The 20,991-nt window shown below is 41.1% G+C and overlaps 1 protein-coding gene across 10 annotated transcripts in view; it reads right to left on the reverse strand.

The window, feature by feature from the left end:
- Positions 1-20,991, reverse strand: part of DST (dystonin) — a 508,664-nt gene that overhangs the window by 257,032 nt on the left and 230,641 nt on the right. For all 10 annotated transcript variants that reach the window (XM_066252929.1, XM_066252970.1, XM_066252888.1 and 7 more), the window contains one exon: positions 18,601-18,662. In XM_066252929.1, the coding sequence (XP_066109026.1) occupies positions 18,601-18,662 (62 nt within the window). The remainder of the gene's footprint in view (positions 1-18,600; positions 18,663-20,991) is intronic.

Below are 20,991 nucleotides of genomic sequence, written 5' to 3' on the forward strand. Positions count from 1 at the left end.
GAAGAGCTCAGTTGACAAGCAATGGAGCAATGCCCCAGACAGGCAGAGCATTGCTCAGTAGGTGACTTGCAGGTGGATCCCAGTTGAGGAGCAAGTGGGAGTCTGTCTCTGCCTCCCCTCCTTTCACTGAATAAAAAAAAAACAAAACCAGTTATATTAAGACTTAAGGTTTTACAAAATAACATTATCTAAGGTATTTTTCTGATTATAAAAGTCATACTGTGGTAGGCAGTTAGACAGACAGGAGCAGAGCAAGGACGACAGCCCAGGAACAGAAGGTCACCAGGCAGAAAGCCCTGGGTGCCTCGCAATAGGCAGAACTGTGAAAACAAGGACCTCGTTCCCAGGGCAAGTTTCCCCACTAGTTTATCACTGATCATCTGGTTCAGACCCCCTGACCATTTATTTATATTACTGGGCATGGGGCATGGACCATCCCATGAGCTTTCCTCCACTGGCATGCAGGTTAGACCCTGTCAGGCAGATAAGATATATTTTGCTCACTCTGTTAAAGATGGCCACTACCCACATGGGGCAGCTGATTGCCTTCCTGCTTGTGTAGGGGCTTGGGTATGCTAATGTGTGCTGGAGGAGGGGCTTTCGTGCCAAAAGGTTTTAAAAGGAGGAGCTAGGAGGCCATTTTAGAGAGACCATGTGGGGGAGAGGAGGCAGCCAAAATGGAGGCAAAGAGGTGGGAGCCTCTGATTCTAGAAAACCTCGGATGAGTTAGTGGCTTTGGGAACCCTGAATGGAAAAGTAAGTGTTTCCCGCTGTGTGTATTTTCTCGCCCACTGGGTGCGAGCTAGGATTAAAGGAAAATGGACCACCAGTTTTTGGCTCTTCTGTTTCTTTGCAATCTGTCTGGATCAAATGCGAATCTGCAAGAGCCAGGTGGCTGTGAATGGTGGCCGTGACTACTGGTCATACAGACCCCCTTAAAGGAGGAAGGAAAGGGGCTGGCAAATAGCCCTTAAGCACTAAGCCCCTAGGACAATGAGGTTCTGATCCACACCAAATACATCTAGGCCTCAACTGTGTTTCAGCTCCAGGCCCAGAAAAGCAGAAAAACCATACAAGTGATGCTGTGCCTTACATTAGGACCAGCTGTAATGACTCATGACCCCCCCCCCCTGCCCTGGCACCGACCAATCAGTGGAGACCATGACCCTGAAAGGACACACCTGGAAAGCTGACAGTCTATAGAGAGCTTCCCCTGAAACCTCGTATAAATACCCTCTAAGGAGCCCCTGGGCCCTGCCCACCCCCTTGCTCAGGCACGTTTTCCTTGCCTCCCTCTTTCTCCTAAGCTCCCAGGGCCGTTCTTTTTCCTCTATAACTTGCTTCCTGAGCCCCCTTCTTCTACCTCTAATGACTTTCTAAATAAGCTTTCTTTTATAGTTTAAGTCTTGGCTCTGAATTCTTTCTCAGACAGAACTCAAGTACTGAGGTTGCTGAACCAACTTCCAACTGCCGGTAACATTCTGGGGCCATTTACACAGCCAGCAATACTTCTTCTTTGTAGAAAAACTAGAAAACAGTTCAGACTGATGGAGTCTTCTCACAGTGCCAGAGAAAAAAAAGCACTGTAAAGGTAAGGAAACAGGTAAATAGCTCAACACACACAAAAGCAGGGCGATGAAAGGTAGGGAGACAGTATGAACAGCTGAGGTCATACTATCGGTAACTGTCGCCCAAACTCTTGTCACTTGGGGCAGACTCTCCTTCCACCCATTTCCTGCCTTCACCTCAATAGTTCTAAAAACGTCCAAGGTAAGAACTGAAAGAGAACAGTTTAGAAAAAAAGAAATGTTTGATATAAAAAGCCTATCACATGAAAATGAAATAAAGGAAATGGGAGTACTTGAGTGACAAGAAAAAACTTTATAAAAAGGGGAAAAAGTTGTTTTTTCACATATTTCAGAGCTGATATCATATCATTCTGGAGGGCTGTCCAACGTAAGTGGGAAGGAGTGACAGTGAGCAAACTCTCGATTATGAACTGTAACTTTAGGTACAATTCAAGTTGATCAAAAGTATTGTTCATAAATAGAAAAACCAACGACCCAGAAGGAAGGCTGTGAGAAAACATTCTGCAATGACAACCAAATTAACTAGATCCTGTCCAAATCTGTAATTCAAATTAACACAAAATTAATTAAATCTGCTTAAACGCAGTCACTTTAAAACTTGTCTGCAGGATTTCCCAAAAGGGAATGTTAATAGATATTCTTTGAGAAAAGGAATGCATGACCAAGTGAATTTGTGAAACACTAGATAAGAGAGGGTTCATTACCACAGAGTACTCATTCAGTCTTTGATATGCTAGTGTGTACCATAAATCTCTTAAACCAGAGAATGCTGCTTTCCAAATTATTTTGGCAATTGAAACCTTTTTTTAAATTCAGGACATCATACAACACTGGTGTTCCCGGGAACTTGATTTGAACCTGATTTTCTGCTGCTCCATGCAAAAAAAATATATATATATATTTTTTTTTTAATTGAGAGGCAGGGAGGCAAACAGACAGATTCCTACATGTGCCCCAACTGGGATTGACCCAGCAAGCCCCCTACAGGGTGATGCTTTGCCCATCTGGGACCATTGCTCTGTTGATCAGCAACCAAGCTATGTTGGTGCCTGAGTTTAGGCCATGGAGTCATCCTAAGCACCTGGGACCAATTTGCTCGAATCTTTTGAGCCATGGCTGCAAAAGGGGAAGAGAGAGAGAGAGAGAGAGAAAAGGAAGAGGTGTGAAGAAACAGATGGTCACTTCTACTGTGTGCCCTGACCAGGAATCAAACCTGGGACTTCCATACACTGGGCCAACACTCTATCACTGAGCCAACCAGCTAAGGCCGCAAAATTTTAAAAAAAATTTTTTAACGGTTTTTATTTTATCTGTCAACTATAAAAAATTAATTTCAAAATTCAGCAAGAAAGTATCAATCAGAAATTAAATTTACCAGACCAAACTTTGGAACTTAACAGCCCAGAAGAAACGTTAAAATGACTCTATTACGTACATAGCTATGTAAAGTTACAGTGTCTGCAAATATGACTTCCTAAGTTTATTAAGTGTATGGAAAATAGAAGTTAGATGTTCAAATTATTTGGGAACAATGGCAAATTGTGAGAAAAAAAAGGATAACATTAAAACTCATTAACTTGGGCCACAGCCAGTTAGCTCAGTTGGTTAGAGCATCTTCTAGAAACACCAAGGCTGTGGATTCCATCCTGGTCAGGGCACATACGGGAAGGGACCGATGAGTACACAACTAACTAGAACAACAAATGAACTCTTTTCTTCACCCCCTCCATTTCTCCCTCTGTCTTTCTGAAATCAATCAATAAAAACTCATTAACTTGGACAACAAATCTATGGGCACCATTTCTACTTTTATAACCAATAAGGACAGCTATATTGCATCTACCTGGTATAACTACATACATCTAAGAAATGAAATTTTTGCACTCTTCAAAGATTCAATAAGTAGTACTGTTTTCTGGAGACGTTCAAGTATCTGGGGTTTGGGAATTTGAGGATTTTCTAAAATAAATACCGGAAGGCTGCTCTTGCAGAAAAACCCAAGTACCAGAGTCTCTGCTCGGGCAGGAGGCTGACATGCTCCTGTGGCTGTGGCTCTCCACTGGCCTCCTGCTCTGTGAATTATTTCATTTAGGCTAACTTCCACTACTGATGTGTTAGTTCACTAATAATGCAAACAGCGGCTACCAAATGCTCATAGGGTCTCACCTGAAACTGTCAGATCCATAAAAGGAAAACTAAAGGTGTTGGTGTGGGTCTGGGCCAAACTATGAAGATCATGTTCCTTAGTTAGAGTTCATTATTCAACTGGCATTCATTACGGCAATACTACTCGAAAACATCTAACTTTTATTTTACATGCTAATTTATTTACATGACAATTTAACAAAAATAAATAAACAAAACATGGATACATAGAGCTGTCAGAGGGGAAGAGATGGGGGGGCTGGGTGAAAAAAAGATGAGGGAATCAGCAAAAAATACATATATATGTTTTATATATATACACACACACAGAGACATATATGTATTTATATACACTTATATACAAACCGCACAGACACAGACAGAGTATGGTGATCGGCGGGGGAAGGGGGTGGGAGGAGGTGAGAGAGGGTAGCGGCGGGGGAAGGGGGTGGGAGGAGGTGAGAGAGGGTAATGGCGGGAGGAAGGGGGGATGGGTGGGGACGGAAACAGACTTCACTGTGGGTGCTGTGCACACAGTGTGCTGTGCAAGTGATGTTTTGTTGGGTTGTACACTTGAAACCTGTATGGCTTTGTTAACCAATGTCACCCCAATAAGCTCCATTAGCAAGCAAACAAATAAATAAAAGCCACCAGAGCTGTGCGCTATGGGCAGTCTCTTCTTTTCATTATAGGGACAACATTAGGACTCAAACCCATAGAAATGCAAGCAGCAGGCCACAACTGCACTGTTATGGAATAAGGGAGGACAGACCTGAGGCTTTTTAATGATCCTAAGGGTGTACAGATATAAAGATATCAGTGTTTTACAGATGAGAAAACAAAGCTTTAGAAATGTTCAAGGTCGTATTTCTAATAAACAGTCCCGGGGTAATATGAGTCCAAGCAGCGCAGACCACAGCCTGTGCTCCTCAGCCCCATACTATACCACGCTCCTTGGGTTCCAAAGGACAGTGAGGGAAGCTCCTATAAAAAGTAAGAAGAGCTTAGAAAACCTAGCCACCAGGGCAGACTGCAGGCGTGACGAGCTTCCTTCCTACGCACAACTGACTCTTCTTGAATCTGTCTGAAACTCTAACACGTATTTACTTCCCAGCAGGACGGCTAGTGTGCGCTATCATTTATGGACTTCAGTGAATTAGGTCCCCATTCGAGTTGCTCCTGACCCCACATGAGACCAGCTACTCGGGGAATCCCAAATGGAACATGAACACACTGGAAAATAGAGTTTCTTTGAAGAACACACCCAAGCCCTGGGCGACTGGGAAAAGAAAGTGGGGTGAGTATAAGGAATGCGCAGAGAAATGGAATGAAGTTTGCAACTGAACACCTGCTTAGGGATGGGGAGAGAGACCACGCTTTCTCTCCTAGAGCATTATGGCTCCTTGATCTCAAGACTTAATATCTGTAAAATAGGATGTGCATTAAACAAGATCTAGTGGGCCAGCCTAAGAACAAGGCCGGCATTATACCATACGTATATTTCAACCTTCCAGGGAAATGCAGGTCTCTAAAAATGACTTATAAAAGTCCCCATTCATATGTCAGGGACTCTGCATATATGTATTGTAGTAGCAAAAACTAACCTTATAATGAATGCTATGGACTCTTTACATTTTATTTGAAAAAAGGTACTATATTTCCATGAGAGCTTAAAAAAATCACAAGCAGGAATACTTAAACAATTCTGATAAGAAATTCTATAAGCAAACATCAGTATCAGAATATGGTACCAATGTAAACCAACAGGACAGTTCCATCGGGCTGTAAAGCTCAACATATTTAGAAGTATGCAATAGTTTTCCCAGCTGCAACACCTATGAAGTCACCCCTTTCTCTTTTTCACAACATAGAACATCCTTCTCTAATTATATCATATTAAGACCAAATGACTGTGATAGGGCAACAGTTTCCAAACTCCTAGACAAGTCCAACATGACCCACTCCTACCCTGACACTCTGACCTGGGACCCCCTGACCACTTTCGCTGCCCAACCTTCTCCCTGCAGAGCCTGGCTCTCTCTCCTGCCTCTCTGATTGCTGGCCCCCACGTCCTCTGCTCCTTGACTTCCTCTGTCAGCCGCTTTCCAAGATGACTCCCCTGAACTCTCCCTCCAATCTGCAGTACAGCAAACTCTGACTAGGGCCTGGAATTCTGTTTGCTTCTACAGAAAGAAGTATCTTAGAGAAAGTATTTTCGTAGGAATCTCTCGCCCACTATCCACGCGCACCGACCAGGAGATGCGGAAAATGGCTGCCCCACTTGTCTTTCTTTGTCTGGGTTTGGCGCGTGTTAGCTTGAATTGCCCAGGTTTTTCCATGGCTTGGATCTCGGTGCCACAGCCTGGTTTGGCCGTTTGTACCGCGGCCTGGATCTATTCACTCCCTATGCCTGCCTTAGTTTCTATATTCTCAGTTCTCAGTGAAAGCCGTCCTGTTTGGGTTAGAGAGGAAGGTGGAGCATTTCTTACTCCCTATTTCCCCCGGGGTTTGACCATATATCTAGCCAATCTTTCGCTCGACCATGCCTTCGGGTGTGTTGTGAAGCATCTGAAGGCTCCAAGGATAGGTTTTTCTGTTTCTGGTTGAAGAACTTGTTGAGTTTATGGGGAGATTTATCGGTATCGCTTCCTACCGCGCCATCACTCTGACGTCATCTCGAGAAAGTATTTTCAAAGAAACCGAACTGCATCCTCACGACTGTGTTCAGGACACGCTACCCCAAAATATGGCCCCTTGACATAGTAAGTATCTTAAGCTGAAGGAATTGGGGAAATAGCAGGTGCTGGAAGGACTCGGCCTCCACCCGACCTTCTGGCGGCAGGTCATAGACCATCTTGCTGGCGGTGCCCTCCCAGCCGCTGGGAGAAAGGACGGTCTTATCTCTGAAGGTGGAGAGAGGCTGAAAAGAATCCAAACAAACAGGCCTGACTGAGTTTTCCCAGCCGGCCGCCCGTGGCTCACACCCTTCTATCCTTCCACTGACTCCACTCTTCATCAAGTCCAGTGTAAAAACACTCAGCTTTAACCACTTCTGCTGGTCTTCATTTCCTTAGCAAGGCTCCCGTATCACACAAAACTTTTATTAAGTCTATTTGTATGTTTTCTCTCATTAATCTGTCTTTTGTTATAAAGCCCAGCCAAGAACCTAGAAGGGTAGAAGAAAAATATTTTTTTCTTCCCTCTACATGCAGTAAAACTGCAGAGAATCTACTAATTTTAATATCTTTAATATCTTATTAGAGAATTTCCAAGTGAGAAGAATCTAGCCGTAGCCAATATTCTCCTACATTCTGAACTGATGAAAATAATAGTGGGTAAGTAGAGTGAAGTTAATTAGTAACCCTAGATAAATTAATCTCATCTGTGGATATGAGTAAACTTTTTACCACCTAGCCAGAAATGAAGAAGCAATACGCAATCAATGAAAAGGGGTCAGGAGAGTGTGTCCGAGGCCTGGCTCTCTCAATCACAGCCTGGTTGACCTGGGGCCTCATTCTCTATACCTATTATGAAACAGGTCTTTTCAGTTTTAAAGGGAGAAAGTTGTCATAAATTTATTCTTCCTCTGACTAATACAACCCTTCCAGTACCCCACTGAAGTGGTTATAGCTCTATATCATAAACTAGGGGGGGAGAGTTTCATTTGGTTTCACAGTCAAACCAGCAAACAAAGTTCTGAGGAAACCAGCAGCGTATCAGATACCGTGTTAGGTGCACTGTTTAATAAGACAGACACAGCCCCGTTCCCTAGCTTAGAGTCTAGTATTAAATAACAAGTGTTCTGTTTGACTCACCTGAATACAGAGGGCAGACACTTCTGACGTGAAGGCCTACACAACACGAATTAGAATGTTAGCACCACTGATCACAAAGCTATGCTTTTCCCCTTGGAAAATGCCTTAGTCAGTACCCTTTCTCCGGCTAAAACAATGACCTTCAGGAATGCTGCTTGACTTCTTCGTATACTTTTATCTATTCCTGTGAGGAATATTGATTAGAGAAAAATGTAAATAAAAATTCAAGGCCATATAATGAGGCCAAGTCAAAAGAACAAAGACTTAAAATGTGAAGAATAAGGCTAAGGGAAATCAGAGCTGAGTAAAGCAGCATATTGCTTGTTTACCCTCTGCCTCCTGTGCCTCCATTTCTTTTTGACCATCCTTAACTCTGTGCCTTTCTAGTGTGCCATGATACGGTGGTATGACACAGTTTTCCTGTGGAGCCAGAAGGACCAAGGGCTAAGTGTTAGCCATGACACATTTTAGCTACATCTTGCTGGGCAGATGCACTCATCCCCCCCTAAGCCTCCTTTTCCTCACTGATAAGAGGAGGATTACATCAGATCACGGACGTCATGAATCTCGATCAGGACCTAGCACATAGTAAGCGTTCAGTCAATGTTAGTGATGGTGACGGAAGAAATAAAGATAACCATATGAGGAAGGAAATCAAAAGGAGAAATTATAACTGACCACAGATGGAACTAAAGTTATCTGATGCAATTACTGAGTAAAATTTTGCTGTTCTTAGTCTGAAAAGGTAGTTCACTATTTTATCAACAAACACTGAAATTACTTGTAATTAATTGTTTAAATGACTCTCATAGGAAAAAATCAAAAGTTTGTCTATTTGTTATAAAATAACTTCAAGTCCAAAATGTATTTTGCTATTAATTCACCTTCCGTTCTATATAAATAAATTCCTATTCTGTCTTCTTCAAAATGTTATCATAAAAGTCTATAAAAAAAAAAGGCTATAAAACTGTTTCTGATTAAAGCAGGTTAAAGAGACATGACAACTAAATGCAGTACCTGACCCCTCTCTGCACCTGCCCTGACATGTTTGCAGATAGCTTTCCTGTGAGCCTAAATCCTCAAACCTGCAAATTATCCAGCAATCTTCTCTTTGGATCAAATAAACCCCAAACTGCACTTTCTTATATGAACACCCTGTCAATATCTGAAAACACCCATCACATTTCCCCTTAATCCTCTCTTTTCAAAGCCACTTCCCTTCTTGTTTCCATCACTTCTCATCCAAGAGATTGTTTCCCTGCCCTCACCATCATGGTGGCCTCCTTCTGGACACTTTCACTTAAAATGCACTGTCAGAAACTAAACAGAACGTTCTGGATGTGGCCTACGCAGTGAACAGTACAAAAGAGCTCTCAGCGTTGTAAAGACAGCCTGAGACTGCATCCAGGCGTCCCACTGTGGTAAATCTGAGGACAGCAGCCCCCCAGTCTCATCCCACGAATTACTGCTAGGCCAGACCTCCCGTGTCCGCACGTCTTCTCCGGCTTCCTCCAAGTCCCTGCTACAAAGCAGAGGGGGGAATTAAAGGAGCCCCCTGGGCTAAGCTAACAGTCACCTCTCTGAAGGTTCACGCATTTGGCAAACACGTAGCTATTATGTGAAAACACAAAGTCATGTCATGGAATTCACACTTAGTTCCTTAATGCCAATCTATGTATGAAATTCAAGGTTCTTCCTAAAATGCTAGGTACCTATGTCACTCTTACCCACAAAAAACTTCCAACAACATCCTAGGCTAATGAAACACATCTCTTTCTCACCTGGCTTCAGCATTCTCTATATCCAACCTGATCTTCTTCCAGCAAACCCTGCAATCCATTACATTGGGCTCACGTGCCCACCCTCTCCCACCCCACCCCGCCCCTCCTCTGCACCCGGCTCAGTCACCTTCCCTGGCCTGGCACCCTCCCTGACTACTCAGAGCCACCCACGTCCCCTAGATCTGACCTCTTAAAACCCGCACTGTTTGCCACTCGTTCCGGCCCCCTGCACACGCTACCCTGCATAACTGTTTTATGGTTTTACACTGATGCATTTTTAATATTCCCAAGCAAACAGCAAGCTGCCTCAGAACAGAGTACTTCCCAAATTGTGTTTCAAATATAGCCCTGATGATACTAGAAGTTCGATACAGCCCAGTTGAAGGTAAGCATAGTGCTATTCTGGACATTTTTTTTAAAGATTTTATTTATTGATTTAACAGAGAGAGGACAGAGGATGGGGGGAGCAAGAAGTATCGACTGATAGTTGCTTCACTTTACTTGTTTATTGATCACTTGCCATATGTGCCTTCACTGGGCAAGCCCAGGGTTTTGAACCAGCAACAACCTCAGTGTTCCAGGTCGATGCTCTATCCACTGTGCCACCACAGGCCAGGTGCCCCCCCCTTTTTTTATTGATGAGAAATTTATCACCAAGAAGTCATTATCCTTCATGATGAGAAGACATTCCAAGTTTTTCAATCCTAGCTACTCTTTCTTTATCTACAAAATAACCTCACACTCTTCTACATATCACATACTATCTTAAAATTGTCTAGATTACCAAATCAACTATTTTTTCACATTTATAAAACCAGATTTGCAAGATTCACTTCTAAATTCTTCACTTTGGGTCTTTCCCCTAAAAAGCTTTTAACCCTTGACTGTAGCCATTTGGCTCAGTGGTAGAGCATCGGCCCAGCGTATGGATGTCCCAGGTTTGATTCCCAGTCAGGGTGCATAGGAGAAGTGTCCATCTGCTTCTCCACCCTTTCCCTTCTCCTTTCTCTCTATCTCTCTCTTCCTCTCCTGCAGCCACTACTCTATTTGAGCAAAGTTGGCCCAGGGTGGAAATGACTCCTTGACCTCAGCCTCAGGCACTAGAATGGCTCCCATTGCAATGGAGCAATGCCCCAGATGGGCAGAGCATCGCCCCCTGGTGGGCATGCCGGGTGGATCCCGGTCGGGTGCATGTAGGAGTCTCTCTCTGCCTCCCTGCTTCTCACTTCAGGAAAATTAAAAATAAAATAAAATAAAAAAGCTTTTAACCCTTCCTCTACTACAAACACTATTATCTCTCATTCCATAAGAGAATAACTTAAATGCCAAATTATATTTGTAAAGAGATCAGACCAATGTCCAAATGTGAAGCTCAGCTTCCCTCCTTCAGCTTTAATCATGCAACTTGAAATTTAACCTCACTGTAGTACAGTGAGCAAAACACCTAGAGTCAGGCAGACTAGAATGTAATATTCACTTCTCCCTTAGATGGTTTTCCAGTATACAAAAATTGTGGCATCTCTCTTAGCCTTATTTTCCACACAAACCCTGAGAATTGCTAGCTGAATGACCTTGGGAGATGATGGAGCCTCTCTGTGCGTTATTTCCACCATCTGTGACACCGGGGATAATAATACTAGTCAGGACCTGTCCATAAAAATTGATGTGAGGCCTGACCTGCGGTGGCACAGTAAATAAAGTGTCGACCTAAAACGCTAAGGTTGCCGGTCTGAAACCCTGGGCTTGCCTGGTCAAGGCACATATGGGAGTTGATGCTTCCTGCTCCTCCCCCCTCCTCTCTCTCTCCCTCTCTTTCTGTGTCCTCTTTCTAAAATAAATAAAATCTATAAAAAAAAAAGAAATTAAAAAACCAATTTAAAAGATGATGTGAAAATTAAGTGCCTTAAGACATGAATGCCACAGGTCCTGGCGTGTGGTTGCCTGTGAAACAGTATGAGCAGCCATTGTTATGAATGTGGGTATTAATACTGTAAGGTACCCAGCATGCAGTAGAGGTACAACGGAAGATAGCTGCTATTATTTTCTAAACCACAGTAGAGTATTTGTTGGTATACCAAATGGAATTGATGGTTAATTATAATATTTATATTCATTTATCTACATCAGGAGTTCTACACAAATGGCCCTGGTTCAGCAGCAGCATGATGTTAGAAACACAATTTCCTGGAAATTGTTAGAAACAGAAATTTCCAGGCTGCACCCCAAAGCTTGTGAATCAGAAGCTCCTGGGGTGGGCCCAGGAATCGATTTTAACAACCCCTCCAAGTAACTTTGATGCAACTAATGTTTAAGAACCACTCATGCAACTCTAAAGTCTGAAAAAATATATCTTATCTGCAGATTTTAGGAACCAAAACATTGTATTATACTTTCAGAAGAGTTATTTTTTCATTAGCCCTTTATAAAGTCAGTGCTTTAAAAACTCTCCTATTTCATCTGTGCCCACAGATATAAAAGTACTTGATAAGCCAGCAATGGTCAAGAACAGAGCAAATAGAGCTCTTTCTATTCCCCAAAAGTTATCACTGTGTTCTCAGCTTGGGGATTTACATTTCCTTCCAGCCTCCAAATCAGAAAATAAAGAACAGTGTGATTAATTCAGTGGAGCCACGAAGTCGTTGACTTTATAATGTGGGCAAAGGATATCTATGCCCTGAGTAAAGTAAGCTTTCCAAAGATATGATGGAACAGATGAAAAATCTGATAGTCAACTGGGTGTCTCCCATGTCGTAACCAAGCAGGTTACTAATAAGGGCGTGGTTCAATATTAGAACCCAGGGCCTCTTTCTCTCTAAATGCATTTAGGTATCAATAAAATAAATAAAAAATTAAACCAAGTATACTATTATACAATGTTACAGAATAAATTTTACAGTGTAGCTAACCAGTGCAAAAATATACTTCCATTATCTATTGCCAATTAGATGGGTCCAACAGAAGGAAAGCACATTATATGAACTTCTTCAGACTCTAATCTTCTCCTAAAAATCATTTATAACCTTAATTATTCTTTTTGAACATAGCCATGGCTCAAGTTCTAATTCGGGGTCCAAGTAAACAAAAAGGAAATCTTGGGATTTCTTTAAATGCTTCAGAAAATAAAAGATTTCCTTTCTTCTTATTTCTTCTGAAAACAAAGCAAAAGCTAAATCACAGGTACTTAAATTTTAGGTGCCATCTCTTATACTTCTGTCTTATAAATTTCTAGACAGCAAGACAGAATCGCATGTGACTAGTAACAACCAAAACTAAGTAGTGATATAAGACCCTCTAGTTTATAAAGCGCATTAGGTAGAATGGGTGTAAATTAATATTGTACAAAATAAAAGAATGTCATCAATTTTGCATTTTAGAACATTTCTCTGCATAAAATTTAGCTAACTGAAGTCATAGGTATTTTTTAAAAAACAAACACCTCATGTTTTAATACAGTAATTAAAATTATGCTAGAGAATAATACGCAAATGTTACTGACATCAGTGGTTTACCTAGCAACCATAATTTGCAAAGTAAACAACTGGTCTACTTAGTGTGTGAAGAGACTTGTAGAGGCAGCAGACTTAAATGTATTCAATGGACTTTATTCTTAAAAGTACTCTGAGGAACGATGAATCAAAAGGAAAACATTCTTGCCAGAACAACCCGTTTAAGGACAAACTTAGTCATACAACTGAAATAGAAGAACATTAAAATTTAAATACATCTGGACTAAAGCCAGAGACATCTGCTCACTGACAAATATAAGTTTTAATTAAGCAATCTGTTCACTTTAAACAAATGTAATTTTAGCTCTGATAAGTTTGAAATATAGCTACATTAATTTTTTCTGGAGGAAAAGCTGTATTAAAAAACTTTAACCAATATATTTTAAGGAGCCAATGTTTACACATATGGACATAATAGTAACTTATGCGATCATATTAAACTCCACCATATTTACTTTTCTCACTCATAAAAAGCTTTAAAATCAACCGTGCCAGATCTATCCCCTAGGCACTGGTTATATGCTATTTTACAGCTGCACAAATCATAACTTCCTAAATCATGGGGATTAATTAGTGAATAGCTGAAACTACGAGGTAGAGAAAAGGAAACGCGATCTCAGCCAAGGGGAACCTGCCGGCAGAGCGGCAACCCAACCGCAGCGCACAGAGAAACCAAACCGCACAGAGCCTCTCTCCGAATCACACCGGGTTCAGGGCCGCCGGGGCAGCTCCACCAGCAAGTTTCCCCGGGAAACAAAAGACAGGAACAGGAGGATTTGGAAGATGGCCTCCCAGAGCAAATCAAAGTGAAATTACAACTAAGGATCAAAAGCTGCCCAACCTTTCAGACCCTTCAGGATCTCTGGAGTCTTCACTAACTTCCTTTCTGTGAGAAGAGTGTGTGGGGAAAGAGGAGTAACTAAAAAACCGTCTTTGGGCCCCAAGACCAACCTATAAATGACTAGGGAGGGGCGCACGAGGACGGGACACTCAGTAACTCTTCAGTATCTCTGCAGGACTCAAGGCAAGGGGGCAGCAGGCTGGTCTACCTCCTTAATAAATTCTGAACCCCAAACCCCAGCCTCTCTAAAATGAATAAACTAAAAAGGGTAGCAAAAGTCAATCCACTCTATACCACAAACCCTCATTTATTGAGTGCAACACGCAAAATCTCATGCTTTATGCTTAGATGGATTATGTCATTTAAATCCTCCCAGTAACTGATCATCACCACCATTTTACAGGTGAAAGACTAAGCAGGTTAACGTCACATAAATAATAAACTGCAAAGCCTCGACTTCCTGTCTGCCTGACCGCTTGATGCCTCCCGTCTCTGGATTACATGTCAGACTGATAATGCTGGAGGAGACATTCTTCTTTCAAAGACAATTAGGTCCAAGTTAGCAGAATTTACTATTTATAAAATGAAAATAAAAAATCCAGTCAAGTCAAGTCTGTTCTGGGACAACCACTCAATTATCTCACTTCCCAAATAAGCAGAACCAAGTTCTCTTTGGAGCCTTAACTAGGTTCCAAAAAAGAAAAATTTAAGTGATATTAAATTAAAATAAATAAAATTAGTAATTTAGAAAGGAGAAATATTTTTAAGAATTAATCAAAAGATGGAGAGCATCCCTACAGGATGTCTAGCATTCCCAGACAGCTAAGCCAAGAGCAGGGTCTCCAGACCCTCAAACAACACAGAACAAGAAGGTAAATACCTCACAGTGGAAGTTACCCAAGACTACATGGTTTAACTTTCCCCCTCCCTAAAGAGGCCCTTTCTTTAATACAGCCTCATTTTAAATTCTGACCTATAATATATTTTAAGAAGCAAATAAGGTAAGGGATTATAAGCCTAATCAGTTGGACTGGCATCTATCAATTGGCTAGCATTTCGAAAATATTTATATTTATTTTCTCAATTCTTACTCTGTTGCAGTAGAATTAAGACTTAATTCTCTGAGATTTGTTATTTTATCAGAAAAAAGAGGTTACAAACACACAGAGAGACTGAAAGTAAAGGGATGGAGAAGAGTTATTGACCCTGGCCCGAGAGCTCAGTTAGTTAGAGTGTCGTCTCTGTACACCAAGGTTGCCGTTCAATCTCCGTTCAGAGCCCATGCAATGAATGCATTAAAAAGTGGAACAATAAATCAATGCTTCTCTCTCTTTCTGTTTTTCTCTCTCTCATTCCCTTCTCTCTAAAGTCAATAATTTTTAAATACATTTCATGAAAATGAAAAAGTTTTAAAAAGTTGCACCCTGGCTGGGTGGCTCAGAGAATAAACTGTGGACCTGGTGCACCAGAGGTCATGGGTTCAACCCCTGGTCAGAGCACTCAGGAGAAGCAGTCAGGAAGTACACATCTAAATGGAACAACTGAGTAAAATGAATTGATGCTTCTCTTTCTCATCAACAGAAAAATTAAAAAAAAAAAAAAAAGCTGGGGTAGCAACACTTACACCAGATAAATAGGCTTACAACAAAGGCTGTAAGATGAGACAAAGAAGAGCCAGGAATTCCACTTCCGGACCCTTATCTGAAGAAAAGAAAACACTAATTTGAAAAGATACATGTACCCCCACGTTTGTTGCAGCACTATTTACAATAACCTTGTTACGGAAGCCATCTAGGTGTCCATCCATACAGGAATGGGTAGAGAAGTGGATACATGGGTGTGCGTACACATAGACATACAGACACCCGTCCACACACAGGAATACTGTCGTCCCTCACCAAATCTCAGTTCACTTTTCACAGTTGCACTACATCACAGATTTTTAAATTGTATATATCTAATTTTGTATTGTGGATTTTTCACTATATCGCAGGATTTTGCGGTATATAGGTATTTTTATATATTTATTATTTTAATTATTTTTGCAGTAAAAGATGCATTTTCTAGCCTAAAAAATTGAAAAAATATATGATATTAACTAAAACATATTAAAAGAATATTAAATCTAAATTTAGCCTTAAATATATATATATAAATAATAAAATAAATATACGGTCGCTACTTCGCGGTTTTTCACCTAATGCAGGGGGGTTCTGGAACCTAACCCCTGCAGCAGATGAGGGACCACTGTATTATTTAGCCATGTAAAGAATAAAACCTTGGCCCTAGCTGGTTGGCTCAGTGGTAGAGCGTCGGCCTGGCGTGCGGAAGTCCCGGGTTCAATTCCCGGCCAGGGCACACTGGAGAGGTGCCCATTTGCTTCTCCACCCCTCTCCCTCTCCTTCCTCTCTGTCTCTCTCTTCCCCTCCCGCAGCCGAGGCTCCACTGGAGCAAAAGATGGCCCGGGCGCTGGGGATGGCTCCTTGGCCTCTGCCCCAGGCGCTAGAGTGGCTCTGGTCGCGACAGAGCATCGCCCCCTGGTGGGCATGCCAGGTGGATCCCGGTCGGGTGCATGCAGGAGTCTGTCTGACTGCCTCCCCGTTTCCAGCTTCAAAAAAATACAAAAAAAAAAAAAAAAAAAGAATAAAATCTTGCCATTTGCAACAACATGGATAGACCTAAAAGATATTAAGCTAAGTGAAATAAGTCAGAGAAAGACCAATACTGTATCATTTCACTTCTCTGTGGAGTCCAAAAAACTAAACAAATGAACAAACAAAACAAAGAGACTCACAGAATCAGAAAAACTGTCAGTCGCCAGAGGGTTGAGCAGTGGGAGGATGGGCAAAAAGGTGAAGGGGATTAAGAGGTACAAACTTAAAGTTATAACACACATGTCACAGGGATGTCAAGTACAGCATAGGGACTAGAAACAGTATCACAATAACTCTGTACGGCGACAGATGGTTACTAAACTTCTTAAGGTGTCGTTCTGTAAGTTATATAAATGTCAGATCACTATGTTGTACACCAGAAACTAATATAATATTGTATCTCAACTATAATTTGAAAAGAGCTTGATATTCCAGACAACAATAAAAAAGGTCACACATTCCAGGTAAATCAAGATGTCTTGCTGTCTGACTCTGAAGGCTATGTGTGTGTACCTACTAAATTAAATCACCTTTGAGGGCTGCTGGGATAATTAGTTAAATGTAGACACACAGTAAAAATACTCTCGCCAGCACTCTGATGGGCCCTCAGAGTGAGTAACAGAGCCTTTGTACGCACAGCTCAACTAGTGTTCTGACATTTTTAGCAAAGGCACTCTTTATACTCAATCAGACAATTTATGAACTACTCATAAGATTGGCTAGTCCGCCACGCCTGGCACATAGTAGGCCCCCAATAAATAACTGTGTAGTGTTGGAGCTGCAGTTCCCATGACATCATCCTATGTTAGGCTTCTATCTCTCTCCAGTGTCCGTGCCAGCAGCTGTGACTTGATTACCAACCTGGAACCTTAATGGTTCCATTCCGAAAGACATGGGGCACCCCTCTGTGACCACACCCCCAAGTACCCAGCCACCACAGGAGCACCTCGTCATCAAAAACCTGGCTTCCCTGGGGTGTGCCTCAGAAATGGGGACTCCTGTCTGAGCCTTTAGCTCCAGAGGTCCACACCCCAATGCTCACAGCAGCCCCACGCACGGTATGTGCAGGACACATGTAAGATGAGGCAAAAGCTTGAAAGAGAGCAGGTCAACTGCTGGGATCCTTCGTTAGAATTCAGTTTATTTCCTCACAGAGGCCAAGGACCTTAACCGTTTATCCCTTGCCAACACACTAGAGGATTTAGCTCCTAGCAGTAATAGAAGCTCCCAACAGAAGTGATTCTTGAATAGGGAGTGGGTGACGTGGCGTCCCTGAAGGACATATCAGAATTTGGGGAAAGGATATTGGCAATGAGGGGTGAGAGAGGGGGACCTAAAACACCTCTCGGGTAATTCTGATTGCCCCTGAAATGAGAATCCGTTTTAGAGAAGGTTATTAGCTGCTATTACATTATTGGTACCGCTCCTATGCTTCATGATGGTTTAAACAGGACTTGCAGAACGAATATAACCGCATTTTAAATAATGTCTCTTCGTGAGAAAATTCTTTCCAAGTCTCAAACAGACTTAAAACATTATCTACTCCCAATTTATGACTGTCCATAAAAGGGGGGAAAAGTGGCTAATAGTTAATTGTAAAGTCCTATGGGTTCTTTAGCTGAGATCCATTGAAGGGCTTCAGTGAGATCCAATAACTCCATGAAATTGTATGCAAATTTTGTATACATGTATATTTTTCTGGAGAGCTTATATCATATGACCCATGGCACACAAATAAATATTATTTTGAGAACCACAACTATTAAGTACTTCACAGACACAGAAATGTATACATAAGTACCAATTTCTGGGTCATACTAAGTACGAGGTATAAAATGAGTTTAGAATTCTGTCTTTACAATCCACCTTTATGCTCATCTAATTCTCTGCCATCCACATAAATCTGATACCAGAATGTGGTTTGGATCGTGAAAAAAAAACCTTACTGAGAATTGCAGTTTTTCCATGGCCTAACATATAAATATTTACGTATTTCTTAAACAGCTAAGATTTCTTGGAGTCCAATAATAGGTAGGTGTTACCGATGTCACAGAATGCACTATAATCACTGGTACTTACAGTCCCCCCTCCATCCTTACCCACAGATCACAGACCATATAATGATAGATGACTAAAATGCATGTGAAATGCTCTAGAATTTAAACTGTGAAGTTGATACTGAAAAGCTGTGTTTCAGAGCTATACAATCAATTGCTGCACAACAAAATATGTAAAACAATCCCAAGATGTGAAAGGAATATAAACTGACCTTCATGAGGTGCTGATTTATCCATTTTGTAAACGTTTTCTTTTGAACTTTGTCCCGTTCATCTGGAAGGGAGAAAAAAATATAAAACAAGTTGGTAAAATGTATGAATTACCTTTCATTGTGATCATGCTTATAAACAAAAATAAGGTATTCAGAATTTAGTGCATTTGAATTTTCTTGTTGAATTCTGGAAACTTTAGGCTCTCTGTAAGAAGGTGTTAAAGAGCTACCTGTCAGTCTGGTCTCTTCCCAGTGCTATATTGGCCAACACTACTCCCCTAAACAAATGTCCTCTGTGCATCTGTAACATAAGCCCCCATCACCACCATGACCACCATGACCACCATCACCCCTACCACCACCATCACCACCATCATCACACCATCACTATCACCCCCATCACCACCACCACCATCACCATCACCACCATCACCATCACCACTACCACCATCACCCCCATCACCAATATCACCATCACTACCATCACCACCAAAACCACGATACATCCCATTTGGCCTTCACATTCATAGGAGAGAAGGTAGGTAGTTTCATTGCCATTTTACACAAAAGAAAACCAAGACTCACAGAAATTAAAAGAACTGTCCATGATTATTCAACGAACTGTTTAAAGCGGTGATAAGAGTCAGGTCTTCCAGTCCGGTCCTTTGGTTTGGAGTGGGCTCTGGTTTAATTAGTAACCAGGCTGCGTCTCTCCTAGACTCCCCATTCCGAACTGTCTTGGAAAAAACAAACACCCCAACTAGATCCTTACTACAGAGAGTGGTGCTACCCTGTGGTTACGACAGACACTATGCAAAGGAGGCTGAAAGAAGGCTTCTTATGACTTAAAAACAAAGAGTATTGGAATGTTCTAGTTCATCAAGTTATTATTTAAAAAGAGAACCATAATCTTCCAACACCTAGTGCTAACGATCAGAGCTACACTACCTTCCTCCTCCCTGCTTCTAGGAGGCAATTCCCTCATTTCTTGTTTCCTCCCTCCCGCCTCCCTGCACCTAGGGCCACCTCCTTCTTTTCCTCTCCCCACAGGCCAGACATCTCCGACCTTCCCCTGGGCCAAGACATGTCCTGCTCTCTTCACCTCTTCTCTCTCACTCCTCATCCCTGAACCTTCTTAAACTACTTTAATAGAACTAAAGTTTCTTTGAAAATGCTTGTCCTACTTATTAAAAGTATGTATGTACTTTACAATAATTTAGATATAAACAAAAATATAAAAATAACTCAGCTGTTTAATACATCTGTGAGACAAAGATTACTAATATTAATATAAAAACAAACAGAAATAAAGAGATGAACTTCTTAATATATGCAGACAAGTAATCCACTGGAAAAAAAATGCCCAAAAGTACTGAACCTCACTAGCAAATAATAGTTATAGAAATAATACAAGTCAAGCTTTTTAACCTGTCAAACTGCCAAGATATTATGAAAAATAAAATAGACGCTGACAAGGACACAGAAAAAAACACACATATAAATAGCACTAGTGGAAATGTAATTTGGCTTAAATCTTTTAGACCTACACTAGTCAATACTGTAGCCACTAGTCACATCTGGCTATTTAAGTTTAAACCAAGATTAATTAAAATAAATTAGCAACTCATTTTCTTAGTTGCATTAGTCATAATTCAAGTGCTCACTAGTCACATGTAGCTAATGGCCAAGATATCGGACAGTATAGATATAGAATATTCCCATTGTTAAAAAAAATTCTATTGGACATCACTGCTCTAGAACAATTTGTTAATAAATATCAAAAGCCTTAAAAATACATACATTCCTTCCCAGCAAGTCTACTTCTAAAATTTATCTGTGTACAAAATGTGTCTATATGAATCTAAATCTGAGCGTTTACAATAGCAAAATAAAAACTCTGCAAAAACTGTGCTCAACGATAAGAAAATTGTTAAATAAATTTTAGTAAAGCAATTCAATTGTTTGTTCAGATTCAACCCTTTGCCAAGCTGCTCAATGATGGCATATTCTTTAGAGCTCTCCTACATTTTAATGCCAATGTGAAAGGGCAGAAAAAGGGATCACATAACCTAGTTTGTGTTTCATAATTCTTTATTCTCCAAAGTACCTCCTTGAAACCCTTTCTATCTCCTGCCATCTTCAGGGAGAAACAAAACAAAACAAAAAACCCCACCTAAACATAAGACTATTATTTGATCTTGTTCGTAACAAATTCATTTTCAGTGCCCCACATATCAGTCGACTTCTTGACTTAACACTGGGTGTTGAAAAATTAGAAAAGACTTTGCAGAAAGCAGACCTAGAAGGCAGAGGCTTGCTGGATCTAAATATAAATGCCCAGAATTTTTGCTAGAATTGTAAAATTTGCCTGATTCCCAGTATAAAGTCCCC

This window comes from Saccopteryx bilineata, chromosome 1 (assembly GCF_036850765.1).
Source record: "Saccopteryx bilineata isolate mSacBil1 chromosome 1, mSacBil1_pri_phased_curated, whole genome shotgun sequence".
In the NCBI taxonomy this organism is placed as follows: domain Eukaryota; kingdom Metazoa; phylum Chordata; class Mammalia; order Chiroptera; family Emballonuridae; genus Saccopteryx; species Saccopteryx bilineata.